The sequence below is a fragment of the Platalea leucorodia genome, assembly GCF_965183815.1.
Source record: "Platalea leucorodia genome assembly, chromosome: 4".
NCBI classification, from domain to species: Eukaryota; Metazoa; Chordata; class Aves; order Pelecaniformes; family Threskiornithidae; genus Platalea; species Platalea leucorodia.
Genome location: NC_138826.1, coordinates 94,371,790 through 94,387,238, shown reverse-complemented (window position 1 = coordinate 94,387,238; position 15,449 = coordinate 94,371,790). Strand labels below are relative to the sequence as shown.

Below are 15,449 nucleotides of genomic sequence, written 5' to 3'. Positions count from 1 at the left end.
AGCCCTTTCCTTGCAGTTTTGCTGCTCTTATTTTTTTGTTAAAAGGTGAATGTGTATTCTTATGAACATTTGTATTTCTCTTCTTTTTCTTTGAGAAATAGCAAGCAGTCTTTAAAGACTAGGTGGCATTTTGGAGGAAGGCAGAGTGCTATGTTTCACCTGCATTTGCTCACCTGCAGTTTCTAGTTCACGACAGGCCCTTGAGACCACCCAAATCGGGAAAGACAGGCTGCACAAGAAGCCTGATGGAAAGGCGTCTGGCTACTGATGTCGATCTTCTGACCGACATTGGCTGGACTGGTGGGAAAGCAGAGATCCTAGGTTCCCGTTGCCCTAGCACACGATGTACTTTGTGAGGACATCGCTTTTCTAGCTAGGTCAGTCGCTAAGACCTTGAATATGTACGTTTTGTGACATTAGGCTGCATTTTACCTTAGACTGCAAAAGCTGAGAACTGCAGTGCTCACTGATTAAGGTTCACCTTTCCCAGCCGGAGGAAGCCTCATCCATGCTGAGTCATGTGAAGAGGAAGGGACTGAGCTGGTAAGTGGTAAGTTGGGAGAAGGCCTGAAAAGAGAGCATGGGGGGCTATAGAGGTGGTAGGTCCCTGCATGGGGGCCAGCACATCCCATCACCTCTGGCTGCGGGCTCCAGGCACAGCACGGGGAGACTTGGCAGCCCTGAGACTTGGATGTGTCTCTGAGGCAGGAGCAGAGAAGCTGCATTTGCCTGCGAGGTGGATGGGTGGACTTAGCCACATTACCTACCTCTGCCGTGGTTCCTCCAGCTGTAGAATCAGTCTAGGCATATTTTTTCTTCTTCCTAAAGATCTTTGGCTTCCACATATGAAAGCAGTGTACAAAGGTGAAGTATTTTAACTGCCTCGTGGTAGTTTGTCATAGCTTTTTGCTAAGTGGGGTGTTTCTGAGGTGTGGAAAAGAAAAACTTTGATATCAGAATACATTCATTTATGTATATTGAAGAGAAAACCAAACTTTCAGGAACGTTTGAACATTTTTATTTAAAAAAGGTAAGCTCATGTCTTAATAAGTGTGAAAATTTCAGGTAACCTGTGAGATAAAAGTATTACAAAGGCAAATGGAGAACAGTGGATACATAAAGGTGGCTTTCCTCAGAAAGCAGCTTTGGGACATCTGTAGCAAAATGTACCTCTTCAACTTAGAGGTTTTTGTTTTAACAATTTATGCTTACAAAACCATGCTGAATTTACAGTAATAAATGCGAAGGTTGTTTCTCTGACCACAGTTGAGCACATACATAAACAGTCAAATCTTTCAGGCCCTGGTCTATTTTGTATTTATCTGGTATATTACAAAGACGTCCATCGCTGTAATATCTGAGAATCTAGATTTGGTACATGAAAGCTACCCATACCTTGCCGTCAGTTTTATAGGCTAATACATTATTACAACATTCAATAATGTGTTCAAACTCAGTATAACAGTTGGGCATTTGAGTGGATACCATGTCCTCAGATTTAATCCAAACAAAGATCTGTGAGAAACCAGTATTGCAACATACTTGTCATAGTAGAGGATGTTGACTTTGGCTCTTAGCTGTTTGGTTTATTGTCTGCTTATTGTAGCAAAATGGAATAAACATATGTAATTTTATTTGTTTATGTCATTCTATCCGGAGAATATTATAATAAAACATTTTAGGAGCATGTATTTCCAAATAAAAATATGACCAAGTAAATATGAACAGATGTCTTGCGCCTTTTAACTTTTGTTTTGTAGAAAACCTTTGATTTCAGTCAGGACAACATTAGCATTAGTTCAGCCTAGTTGAACAAAAACGCTTTAAAAAAGTGTGTTTAATTGATTGTAGAATCACTTATGAACAGGCAAACAAATGTCTAGAATCCTTGTCAGCTACTAGGGTGTATTCACAGCTGAGTATCATGAGGAACATGAATAGCTGACGGTAAGAGAGGGAAGGATTTTTCATGAGTTTTGTGTCCTGAAGATGATTTTTAAAGATTACGCGGTGCCTTTAGACTCAGCCCAGCACAAGGCATGTTGTGTGAGATGCTCAGGCCGGGAGAACAGATGACAGAGGCACTGTGACACAGATACTTTTCATAGGAATGCCCCTGTCTTCTTTTTTCCCTTCTGTTCTTCATTATTCGGGGTTGGCTGGGAATAATCTGTTCAGGAGCATACGGTGGTTTCTTTGCTTTTCCTTCCCCTTTTTCTCATATGTGTGCGAGTACCTCAGGACCTCTGTTATAGATGGCTGTATTAATAGAAAATTAATGAGCTTTATAAGATCGTGTGGACCATGTAGGATTGCATCCAGGTACTGAAACAGACACAGAGGCAAGGATTTACTTTTGTAACACAGTTTATTCCATATTTTTCTTTCAGTGGGACACAAAAAGGAGCAATGCAGAAAAACGGGTTTTACTAGAGTTTCAGAGTCCGAACAGTTTGTCCCTTGTTCTGCAGGTGAGCCCAGAACAGTGAACTGAGGAGCTAGGAGACCCACCTTACTCAGTCCTACATAAGTGAACTGGAGGAGTCTCCAGCTTGCTCCTGCTTGTCCCCAGGAAAGAGTTTAGAGCAGGACTGCCATCCATGCTGCCTATGTCTCTTGGTCATATTCTTGGTCATCAGGGAGGATCAAAGGATACGCAGCAGAAATCAGTATCATCTTGATACATACTGTTTCATGACAATTTTTATCTTCTGAGTTGGCTGAGATCTGGATTCTCCCCTGGAAAAGCAGGTCCCTGCCTGTCTGCTTCCCCGGTCCTTCCCTGGTCACTGGCACAGTGCAGTAAGCGCTCCGTGACACTCTCCCAGGCCCATGATGGCAGTTGCTGGCATTGCTCCATCATGTGTGCCCTGGCCCATGCAGCTCTTTGGTAGGGTGATGCTGACAGAAAGTAAAAAGCGTCTCATTTTGCATCTTTCTCTGTGAGTATACTGCATAGTTCAGTCACACTGAGAATATAAAGGTCATTCTTGTTCAGTTAAATGTGTTTTATGTTGTGACTACCTGACCAGAATGAAATTTTTCCCTGTTTTTTTTTTTTTTTTTAAGTCAGACTCTCACATTGACTTTAAAGCATTTCCTTACTGTTGTCCTTGTTCTTTTTACATGCTGAAACACAGGCAGAGGGACCCTAGAGTTTGCTTGAGAATCTCTGCAATCCACATTAATGCTGCTTGCAAAAGGCTTTGCATAGAAGTTGTGGAAGGGTTATTTGTGATCCTTTAAATTATTGTATTTGTCTTGAGCTCATTGGAGGCTTTCAATCCAATCTTTAATTGAAATTTGAAATTTTTTCTTGCCAACTTTGGGTACTTGTGAGCACAGGCTGCATTTATAGGTGTTACAAAGGGAGCACTTCAAGAGGAAAAAATTCCAATTTTTTCCAAAATCAAGAAGTGACTTTGATAATGTTTTTCACAGTTTCTTCTGAACTGAATGCTTCTTTCCTCATTAACAACAAAAGACCATTCTAATGATACTTGCTTAAGATGTAACAGTAGCATTAACAGCTATGTAGTAGATATTACGCAGTGAGAATAAAATGGTCTGTCTGAACAGAAAAACAACTGTTTTGCTATTAAAAATCACTACAAAATTTAGAGAAGGTGCTGGTCTAAGTCATTGTTTCCTCTCCTGAAAAAGCTCAAATATTAGAAGTCTGGGCAGGTAAAACCTGAGAATCTCTGCTTCCCAGAGGTGTGAAGTTATCTTTTCTAGCCCAGGACTGCAGTGAGTTTTTATGTTTAATTTTGTGTCCAGAAAAGTGTATTTTGATTTCATGTTGAATTTTACCCAGCCTGAACACAGACAAATTAACTTGCTGAAAGCAATACTGAGGTGGAGAAGGGAGAAAGAAATGGTGTATCTGTACCTTTAAAGATAAATTGAAAGATAAAAATGACAAGTGTTTGATTTTAGAAATAGCTTACTGTTTACAATCTTGCGTGCAATCTGGTGAGGGCAATAAACTCATCTATCCCAGAGCTTCACACTTATCTCTCCTATTCTATCGTTTTCCATGCTGAGATCATCTTTGTCACTAAATGGCATTGACGTTCTTTCTGTATCAGTCTGATATATAAGTGTGTATTACAGTAGGTAATTGCTGATGGGTGCCTGTTCATGGATTAACAAGCTCTCTTTCTTAAGGAAGCCAATGCATTGTTAATAACCCTGTTATGTTTCCAATAGACAATTCATACGTAAAAAAAAGGTAAATATTTTTCTTTTAAAATAAGATAAAATTAAGGATTAAGAAGTCATCAAAGGAAAAAAGCAGCACTTACAGTGAGGTGAGTACATAACTCCCCTAAACAGAATATAGGCGTGCAATTTTGCTGTGAGATCCTGTGAGATTGCTGGTACATCCGAACACATGTAAAGTGTTTCAGATTATCAGGACCTGGTTCTTCATTTCATGTCACTGTTATAGACAACTAAAAAAACATTGTTCTAGATATTATATGTACATATACATTTACTCAATACAACTGAAACATAAACCAAGAAAGATTTAATACCAATGTAGAACAGAATTATTTTTACGTAGAGACACGTGAGGACAAAATTATATTAAAACTATGGAAATTAAAGAATTAAGACACTGTACAAAGTGTATGAAAAAGTACTTTGTCATAGTAACTTCTGAAAATAAAGTTTATGTGCTCCCTGGTATATGGGCTTTTATAATTAACAAGGTAGTGTGTGAGACTTGGCAAGAAAGCAGGTCAGCAGGTGGTTGATGATGGAACATGATTATTTTGCCCATACAGTGTGTTGAGAGAACACATATTTAACGACTCTTGAAGGCGGATGTTCTTTGATGACTATACATTGTGCTGTTCTAATTATTAAAGTGCGCTGTAGACTAATTACCTTAGACTCCTGAAACTGTGATGCTAAGACCCCAAATAAGCAGGAGAAGAAGAAGCACTCCTGCGTAGCAGCGTCTCTTACTCTTGCAGCTCAGCCACCTCTGTATTTCAGAACTTTTCCTGTGCACGCTTCTCCCTGTTGATGAGTTTAGGGTTCATGGCAGAACGACACGCTCCCCTGAAGCAGAACAGTTATGAGAAACAGCTGTAATTGCCCAGGGATTGGGGGGCACCACCAGTGTGCCCTGCCTATTGGTTTGGAACCACTGCTGCCTGGGGAAAGACTTAACAGAGCTCTTCAATGCATGCTCATTTGCTTCATGAGCAGATCCACTGTGGCTCTGGCTATCCTCAGGGACCTTATCTTATTATTTATTTTCTGTTTGTTTGTTTTTGGACATGTGCTGCACTTACCTGGGTTAATGAGAGTCCACTGGCAGTGTCAGTGGAACTCCAGTGCAAGCAGCATTAAAATGAAGTACTTCTAGAAAGCCTCTCTGCAAGTGCTCAAGAAGTTCAGCCGTCAGCATCATGATTGTTACTGATGGCACAGTCCAATCAGAGCAGCGCTTACAAACACATGAAAAAATAATTAACAGAAACTATGCGAAGGCTCCTCAACACTGTGTGCTCTTAATCTTACTGTATTTTTCTGGCCAAGAATTAAAGTAGCTACTTAGAACTTTTCTTCATTGTTCATTCCATACCACATGTACATACAGGTAAGAAGAGCTATTTCACAATAGATTAAGGTATATTTATGACAAGAATATTTCAAATGCCAATTCTGTAAAGCTAGAAGTTGCTAGTGTTTCTTTTCTAGTAGATGTACACATTAAGTTTTACTCTGCATTGCTGTCTATTCTTGCTTACTCAAGAGATTGCTATACAATACAGGAGACCAAGTTTTAAATGGGTCTGATGACACAAAGCCAAATGGGCAGTGGGAGATGCATGTCTTTGTAGACTGGTGTTTAAGTCATTGTTCTTGGGGACAGAGTGATGTCCCTTACCCTTCCTGTCAGACAACAGCAGCACCGGCATTTGGGATGACATTTTATACTTTTAATTCTTTGGTAGAATGTCTTATTCGCTACCGTAAAAATGATTGGGTCAAGGCAACTATTGATGCTGCAGATGATCTCTGTGACTTTATAAATGGCACTTAACATGCTTATGTTCCCACAGGGTGGTTGACAATTAATTCTGTAAATTAGTATCACCATCATCATGACATGATAAGGTATGAAAGAAACAGCAAATACAGTCATAGCGGCTGAAATCAGTAACAGAGGTCTAACAAGTCTGTTCCTTCTTTGCTGACGTTTACTGAGTTGTAGTAATGCTTTGAGAGTCAACATATAGCATGTAAAGATGACTGTGACTGGAATTAGGAATCTCAGTACAATCTTGGAGAGTGTGAATGGCACTGCAAATTGTAAAGGTTCTTCAGTGGCATCCAGGGAATACATGAGGTCGTGTTGCTGTCTTCCAGCTGCAACTGTGTAGTACATCTCCGGCATTGATGCAATCACTATGAAGATCCATACCGCAATGGTACAAAACACAGCCTTTCCTTTGTCCCACCATGTTAATGAAGTGATAGGATGGACAGCACCTACATATCTGTCAAAACTGATGAGTGACAGGAAATAGACACTTCCATAGATATTAATACTAAAAAATAGTTTTATGATCTGATAAAACGCTTGACTGGAACAGACGGCTAACTTATGGAGACTATAATATACTGAAAAGGGTGCCATGAGAGTCCAAGTAAAGTCACACAGTGCCAAATTAAAGAGAAATATGGTATTGGTAGTCCATGTCTTCATGCAGTACACATAATGCCGTAGAGCAAGCATATTGCCTAGAAATCCTGCTAGTAAAGTGAAAAGGCAAACCAGAATCAGCAAATAACAGTACCACTCCAGCTTAGGATTTGTGTTGCAAATGAAAACAGTGCATGTACCATTCATCATCTTTCCATGGAGTATGCCTGCAGGGAAAAGAGAGACCAACAGCAAACAGTATGTTTGAACTGGCAAAAGAATTCAGAATACGGTATGATGTACAAGCTGTCCTCTAGCTGAAAAAAATGTAACTTCCAAATAGGTAACGCTTAAAGCTTACTCTACAACACTAGCACACGCAGATCTTCATGAACCTTTATCCAAACCTTTATATTCTTTCCTCTGTAATGTTTACTGTAGTGTATGATAGATGAGAGAAAAAAACCACGCACCCTCAATAGCAGCAGCGTCCCCTTGCCCACTAATGTATCTGTGTCTACCTTTGGAAGAAGCAGAGGAACGGACGGGAGGACAGTAACTGCCCACGCTCGTTCCGTCCTTGCTTTGATTGCCTTGTGTGTCCGTACTGGGCCCAGAGGCGTGTGTAACGTGGGCAGCTGTGCAGCGGGCTGTGACTGAGATCCAGAAGACAGCATCAAAACAAATCAGGATGAAATCCTCCTTGTTGTGAAGGCCACAGCAACCTTTCCATATAAAGTGCTGGACAAACTGCTTTTTTTTCTTTTTCTTTGACTTTCTTCAGCAAATAAATGTCCCAGGCCAAAAGCACTGTGCTCATGGTAGGGTCAGAGATAATTCATTTTGTCTCACACTTTATGGCCCGGTTTGTATCAGTGCCCATTATGGAACATCTGGAATATAGATCTGCAGTGTATTTTTCAAAGCAAGGTTTTTATGTTTGTAAAGTCTTATATTTAATCCCAATGATTTTGTACTCCTAATAAAAATGAAGTAAAGGCTGGAATATTCTGCCAGAATGAGCTGTCACCAATTTCAGTTTGTCATGTTTCTAGAACCTCTCTCCAAATGATGCAGCAGGTGTCAAACTGTAAGGTCTGTCCAAGTAGGAGCTGTGTATGAGCGTCATCCAAATAGCCCTTTATAGATCAGAGTCCACTAGAGTGCTTGACAGGAAGACAGGGTAAAATTTTACTCAGCGCAAACCCCACTTTGAATGGAAGAAAGCACTTTTTCAAAACGTTATTGATTCCTTGAAAATTTTCAAACAGCTTCAACCGCTGATAGTAGTGCTTTTTTTTGAACGTAATGTTTTGCTTTCGTGTCAACCTTAATGCAATACGACTTTTCCAAAGGTATGTTCACAGACACGGGTCAAAATATAACAAACACGAGCTACGGTGAAGACCTGCTAAATAGAGACTGCATTATTGTGCTTTGCAAATTTATAGTTCACCCAGGCAGTGAACTGACAAAAAGCTAGTTCAGACTGTGCTCAACAAACTTAAGAAGGAAAGTTGTTTCTCTAGAAGCTCAGCAATAAAAGCAGTCAAATGACTTTCCAGAAAGTGAGTATGGATAGAAAGCCATCTGTTCTACTCACAGGGTATTTCACAGGTGGGGAATGTTTGCTCTCTAAATGTATTTTGTTAAGTATTGAAGCACTGTACTTTAACCTAGAGAGGCTGGACTCTTTCCCTACTCTTCTCCATAGCCTTTGTGAATATAAAAAACTACACAAACTTTGAGTAATTTTTTTCTTCAGCTGAATTTTATAAGATATCCCTGTAAATTCTTTAAAATGTAGCCACCCTAATAGGTACAATATATTTAAGTAACATTTTATTATAATATGTTCAATTAAAAGGAGTTTGAATATGCGTAGGAAAGTTATCTTTTCCTAAAATCCTCCTGGCTAGAGGTCACGTGTGCTTTGAATTAAATTGTATTTCCTACCTCTCTGCCTTCTTTTCAATAATTACGAATGAAGGCACTAAGCACTTGATTCCAAGTTGTTTTGGCAGTATAAATAAGCCCTGAAGTGGCTACAAACAGCATGGCCATAGCTGCATGATGAATTGTAAGGCCAGATTCCTGATCTCATCAAGCTCCTGGAAAAGGCCCATAGGTAGGTCTAAATGGAGGGAGGGAGGCAGGCAGCTGTGCCACCCGCTCCACTTTGCTGTAAGTTGGCTGGATAAAGCCTTGTAACTGTGTTAGGGCAATTACAGACCTGAACTAATAAATCCCCTGTCCCCTTCATCACCTTCAGTTTACTGGACTGCGCTGAGAGTTGATTTATGTGAAGTTAGTTAGGTCGCTGGCGGGGCTGGATCTGCACAGCTGGGTATAGTGCATTTGGAGCTCAGAGAGTCATTAGAAAATATGTCTGTGTTTGTGTAGGCATTTCCCATGTGTCTCCCTTGGGATTCATATTTGGAATGTCTAAAATATTCTTACTGTCTCCTATTAATTCTTTGTTTTATAGTAGAGCTTAGACTAGACTAGATTCTTGAAACTGTGCTAACCAAGACTAGATTCTTGAAACTGTGCCTTGCAATGGGGTTGAGCGACTTACAGGGTGGACACAGGGGAACGGGCGCAGAGATAAAAAGAACCTTTCCTGAGGTAATGTAATAACCAAGAGGAGAACAGAAGGGGTTCAACCCCCAGTGTGGAGCTATAACAAGAACTCCTGGTCTTCCATCAGAATTTGAAGACTCTTCTACAATCAGGACCCAGTTTCACTGCATGTGAGTAGACAGCATGCCCTGCTGTATCATGAGGCCACTGGAACTACTCTGGTATCCAATAGATCTACATATGTGCTGTAATAATTTTCAGAAGGGACATGTTTTTTGTATCAGACAACAGCAAGTTTTCTGTCTACTGTCTTAGCACCAATAGAATAACTCGAGCTACAGGATGTGATTAGATCACCTTCACAGTTCAAGTCCAAAATTTTGCATCTGTAGTTGCAGAAAACTTTCTTTTTGTGAACATTGCTGTGTTCGCTGCTAAATCCATGTATTCTTAAACAAAACCAGCCAACACACATGCACATATCTTAGCAGTGGCAGAATGAGCAACAGCACCATGATATTATACTGTGACAGATGAGGAGTTGCATGTGTTGTTAGTGCTGACTAAGAACAGACTTGCCAGACTTTGATGAAAGTAGGGTTGTTGGGCTTTCAAGGCTGAAAAATTCTTCCAGTTTACTGAGTTTAATTTTTCAGCTGAACAGTTTCAGCCATTGATGGAGATGGCCATGAACATTAAATGGACAGAAAGAGCAATCACATGATGTGGCATCCAAAATTAAAGGAATACCTCTGATTTAATGAAGGGCTTGATATTAGAGTACTACACATATGCCCAGGAAAGGGTTGAAGTTTATGGACTCCATCACTCATAATTAAGACAAGAAAGCATGCTAAATTCATGGGTAAGACTTTTATGTTTTTCCTGTAACAAGCAGTCTAATGAATCCAACCATCTTACGGGCTGTGGATCTAAAGATGCAAGAAAAGTTTTAATTTTTAAAAAAGTGACCTGTTTGATTGATTCAGTTTTTGTACCTGCTTAGTGGGTTGTCTCTTCTCCTGGACCTGAAAGAAATATGGTTTAGGTATGTGACTCTCTGGCAATGAATATCTACAAGCTCCTCTGTCATTGTCTCCAGCAGTGTCTGCACACTGTTATAGAAAGTCAAGAGGGTTTCAGTTGATGAGCTGATTTACTGCTGGGTTTGTTGCAGGGCCCTAAATCCTGAGGTCTCTACTTCCCTGTGTCCCCCTTGTACCTGTGATGAGGCCTCCAAAGTCTTGGAGTAGATAGAAGACCTTGTTTCAGTAAAAAATTACTTTTTGAGGAAACTTCTTTTGGAGATCAGAAACACTGTGTCACTGAAAAGAATCTTGATTTGCGTATATAGCTAATTGTATCTCACCATTTATCAATGGTAGTCATTCATGCGACATTGAACTGGTATTTGCAAAGTTCCATTAGGTTTAGTGTGTTTGTTTATTTAAAACATATCTAATTTTGTGTGTGTAAATATATCCTAGGAACCATATTCTTCCCTGTCATACCTGTGGGGTTTTTGACAAGGTTATATAATTTTTAACAAGGTTATAATAAGCGATTAATTTGGCCTGAAGTAAAAAAAAAGATTAAGCTGAGTTAACTGCTTATTTTGTGTAATTTTATTCCTTATTTACTCTCTTTGCCCCTTGCTCCTTTTTGCTTGTTATTCTTTATAGCAGAAGTCCTGATTTTACATGAACTGTTTTATTTCTTGGGATTGCTCTGAGAATTTTGTTTGCCTGTTTGCAACTGTATTTGAATCTAGTACAAATCTATTCCAATTACCAGATATGTTTTCCACATTTCTGACTATTCATACACCAATATATTTCTGTTACATGTGCTCTCAAAGCATAACCTTTTAGCTCATCTTAACAAATTAATAAAGCATTTTACAGGGAGTCCTAGCTTTTGTTGTAAAAATATCAAGCATTATTTGCAATTTTTACTTTAACATCTTACCTGTTAGGTAATCGTCTCATGCATTCCCTTTTTATGTTCAACTGAATTGACATGAAAGGACATGATGCAATGTGAGTATTAAGTGGAGCATTTCACATATTTTAGTTCAACTGCATTTAGCATATTACACATACTAGTACGACAAGAACAGTAAGTAATATATAGCAGTATTTGTATGCAATTAGGTAAGTAGATTGTGCTAATATCCAATTCCTTTCTTCTTAATGACTCAATCTGTATTGTGATTAAGCTACTATTTCTTTCATTAAAAAATTATGTTCAGGTACTTACTTGAATTAATGAAGTCCTATATGGCAAACATAAGCTACAGTAGAAGGATAGTTAAGGTGTAAGAATTTGCCTACCAAAGGCAATATTTGTGAAAAAGTACTTTAAAAAATATGAAATTTTTACATATGTGTATGTATTAATCAGTGTGTAATAGCTAAATAAGGAAAATTATATTGCTTTGGAGAATACAGGTGCAATTAATATGTAATAAATCTTTCTCTTACCTGTTTTAGAAAGGTTGGAATTATCTATTTTACAGAAATCTAGATTCCCGGCTGTGCTTTTCCTCTCCATTAATCTGGAATTTCTAAAATCACAATTCTATTTTGCGAGTACTGTTTTTAATCCAAAGTTTCGGTAGTATTCCATATGCAATGGCAGCTCTTCAGAGAGCAGGTGTCAAACTGCAAGGGTGATATCTTTTATCATTAAGCTCCTCCTCTCAGTAAGCCAGGATAAATTGCTTTTGCCGTAGCAATAGCCTCTGCTTGCCTTTTAGGGAACGACAGATTTATTGCACATCCCAGTCTAGATGGGCCTGGGGCTGTCATTCTGTCCAGCGTGAAAGAGAAGAGTGCAGGGGCTTGGGGTGTGTTTCCCCTTCTTCACTGACAGAATCCTTGTTATTGCTGCCCTACTACTGGACTGGTCTGTGGACCTATGTTGTTCTCACCCCATCACAGAGCTTGGTTCACCCCACCTACCTACCTATCACTTCAACGGCCCCACAGTTCCCACCTCCTTGCAAAATCCCAACCCTGTCAGATAACTCCCATCCTCCAGCTCTGCTTACTCCAGAGCTCAAATCCTACCTACCACTTCAGCCCATAGCCAAGGTCCTCCAGTCTTCCTGCCCCAAACCTGCATCTCCAGTCTTCAGCAGCACACACCAGTCCTGGGATCTTCTTCTGTCATTCCCTGAGTGAACACCTCATATTTCTTAATAGCTTCCCCCAGGTTATAGCTTCACCATGTGTCCAGCCCTAATCCATGCTGAAACTGGACTTTTCATCCCACAAGTCCCCCTTCCCCAGCCACTCTCCTGAGTATTTTACTGCTCCCAACCTAATCCCGTCTCCTCACCAACCTATGCCAGAGCATCAGAGGGTCTGTTTCTCTTCTTCCAGCCTAGAGTGCCCATTTCTCTATCCTACAGTCACCAAAGGCTTCATGCCCTCAAGTCCATCCAGGTCCATTCAAGAGCTCTGGCTTCCTAATTAAGGTGTTACATTTCCCAACCCTTTCCAGTCTCACTATTACCTTCTCCTCATGAACCCATACTGGAATCTTAGCACCTCAGTTCCCTCAAGGTTTTTACCCTGGATTTTGCAGTTCAACAACAGCTCCCAGAGGTTGCCTCCATCCCAGACCATTCCACTTCTCAGTCTGCTATATCGCCTCTCCTGATACTTCCTGTCCAGCTCCTCATCCTTCTGTTTTCCCTATTTTGACTTCTTCTAGTACCTGACTGCACTATCTCCTCATTAGATGCTGTCCTTCACCTTACTGCTTGAATTATCAGTTGTCTCCCTTACCCCTCTTGTCTTCTGCTCTGGCACTCTGCCTTGCAAAAGCAGATTCCCATTTCTTGCACTGGTGAGGTTTTCAATACTCCAAACAATTGAAGAACATGTTAAAAAGTCCACTGAGTTTTAGAAAAGAAAAATTCTATATCTGGAAAAAGGATAGACCATCTGTGGTAACCCATGGTAAAACAACGATACTCTTGTTAGTGATAGGGGCATGCAAGTATGAGAGATGGTGAGCTACACAAACTATCAACTAAAATCAGTAGAGGTCAAAGGAGAGCTGCTAGAGGACAGAGATGTGAACACAAAAGGAGGTCAAGATGTCAAGTAGAGTATGAACAACTGGACTGAGGTGCATGACACTCACCCAGATGAGGAAGAACTAGTATGGCTGAGCTTTAATAAGAAAGTGGTCATTAGAAATGCTGGTAAGAACAGCTCAAGGGGCTGTACCGGACTTTTAGAGGTCCAAGAGAAAAAAAACTCCAGACAGTGAATAAACAGTGTGCCTAAAGACTTTAGAGATGAAAGACAAAAAGGTGGTAGGGTATACTTGCAGAAGCAAGTATAGAGGCTATTACAATGATAAAAAACAGTAGATATGTTTGTTTTAGGAAAGGAGAGGGCTGGATGAGACCGAGAGATTCAGAAGAGGAAAAGAGGGATGAGAGTAGACATAAAGAAGATCTGGAAATTGGTTAGAATGAAATTTTATAGGCAGGTGAAAAGGGTAAAGGGCTACAGGAAACAAAGAGGTGAGAAAGTCCTGTGTTTATGATAATGAAGAAGAACAAAGAGAGAAAGGTAAGAGGAGAAGACAGAGGAGGAAAGCTAGTCCAGGAAAAATATGTTCCTGAAGAAAACATGAGAAAAGTTTCACCTATCGCCAATAGTGAGAGTAAGCAGAGCTTCTTTTCAAGTGCCGAGGCACACCAGTATGCTTTGAAAAAGGCATTCTCTGCAAAATAAAGTGTAACGCATCACATGAGTAAAGTGCTTAGGTCTAAGAAAAACACCCAGTACAAGATTCTACACAGACTCATAATTTGATTTCCTAATGAAATTAGGGAAGCATATAATGTATGTCAGGGGACATACTTCTACTTCAAATATTTCACATGAGAAAAGCTTTCTTAGATATGAAAAAGAAAATTATGTATGAGTCAGTAACCTGTTTTTAGCATTTGAAATGAATTGTAGCGATCTGTAATCTTGCTCAGCATCTCTGAAAAAATACTATTATTAGTAAGTTATTGTTGCAGTCTTTTTTTTTTCCTTTGGACTTCATATTCAGTGACTAACATTTGAAAATAGGATACAGAAAAAATGTGCATAAGTAACTGAGATTTTTCTTTATGAATGGTGAAAAAATATTAAGACTCTAGGAGCTTAGTGAGGCATTATAACTCAGCATTTGACAAATTTTAGTTTAATAAACTGCTTGGTAGTTGATCAGTCTTTCTGATGTTACCTTAACAGTAAAAATTACCACTGTAGCAACCATATTGCTCTTCAACATGTTAAATATTATCTGTTGGTACAAAGCCCTTTTGAAATCCCATCTGGAATGTTAGGTGGTGTTCTTGCTGGGAGTCAAGCACTGAAATAAATATTTTTACACCTTTCCACCATCATTCACCCACTCCTATTTAGATCATTAATCACTGCAAATAAATAGCCTTTGAAAAAGCAGGAACCATTAAAACGAAGTACAGACTACAAAAAGCAGGATGGGGAGAGCGTTGTATTGCAGTAAGACTTTTGGGGACAGGACAATAAAATCAGTCTTGCTCTGACAAATTTGTGATATTACATTTGTGAAATGGCAAGAACATTACCATGAGAAACAACCATAGCTAAATACTCTGGGGAATGTTTAGTTCTCTGTGATGTGGTGACAACATTCGATGTACATGTCTGACTACAAAATTAATACTAATTACATTGTAAGTATGTCTGTAAGCTCTATTCTCTTTTGTGATATGATTTTTTTTATGTTACCACTTAAAGGATTAATCAGTTTGTGGCCTTATTGTGGTATAATGTAGTAAAAGTCTACATTGTAAGAAAGAGAATAATAATATTCTTCACCTTTGTGGATCAAGGACTTGATCGTAGAGAGTAAATGATTTGTCCATAATGTCACAGGAGGGCTCTGGAAGAATTTGAAACTGATTCTAAGGCTCCTGGCACTTGCCCAGTGCATATGACACCATTGGGTGAGGTCATCCCAGCTGAGCAGTTCAGTAGTATTGGAGTCTAAGACTTTTTCAGTTTTCTATGTTGACATTAAATGACTGGCAGACAAGAACACGTGGCAGCCTTGTACTACCTCACAAAATAGAGGAGCAATGAGATTGCACAGTATTGTTATCTCAATTTTACTGAGAGGAGGGGTGATTATTATTACT

The 15,449-nt window shown here is 39.5% G+C and overlaps 2 protein-coding genes across 2 annotated transcripts in view; one reads left to right on the top strand and one right to left on the bottom strand.

Annotated features, from left to right (window-relative positions):
* The window catches only part of TMEM117 (transmembrane protein 117), a 221,393-nt gene that overhangs the window by 18,124 nt on the left and 187,820 nt on the right, over positions 1 to 15,449 (top strand). The gene's annotated exons all lie outside the window — the stretch shown is intronic.
* LOC309589044 (P2Y purinoceptor 1-like) lies at positions 5,870 to 11,803 on the bottom strand (the record flags this gene model as incomplete). The annotated part of the gene is made up of 2 exons (XM_082308895.1): positions 5,870 to 6,894; positions 11,734 to 11,803. 2 exons carry the CDS (start codon positions 11,801 to 11,803, stop codon positions 5,870 to 5,872), a joined length of 1,095 nt encoding a protein of 364 aa, XP_082165021.1.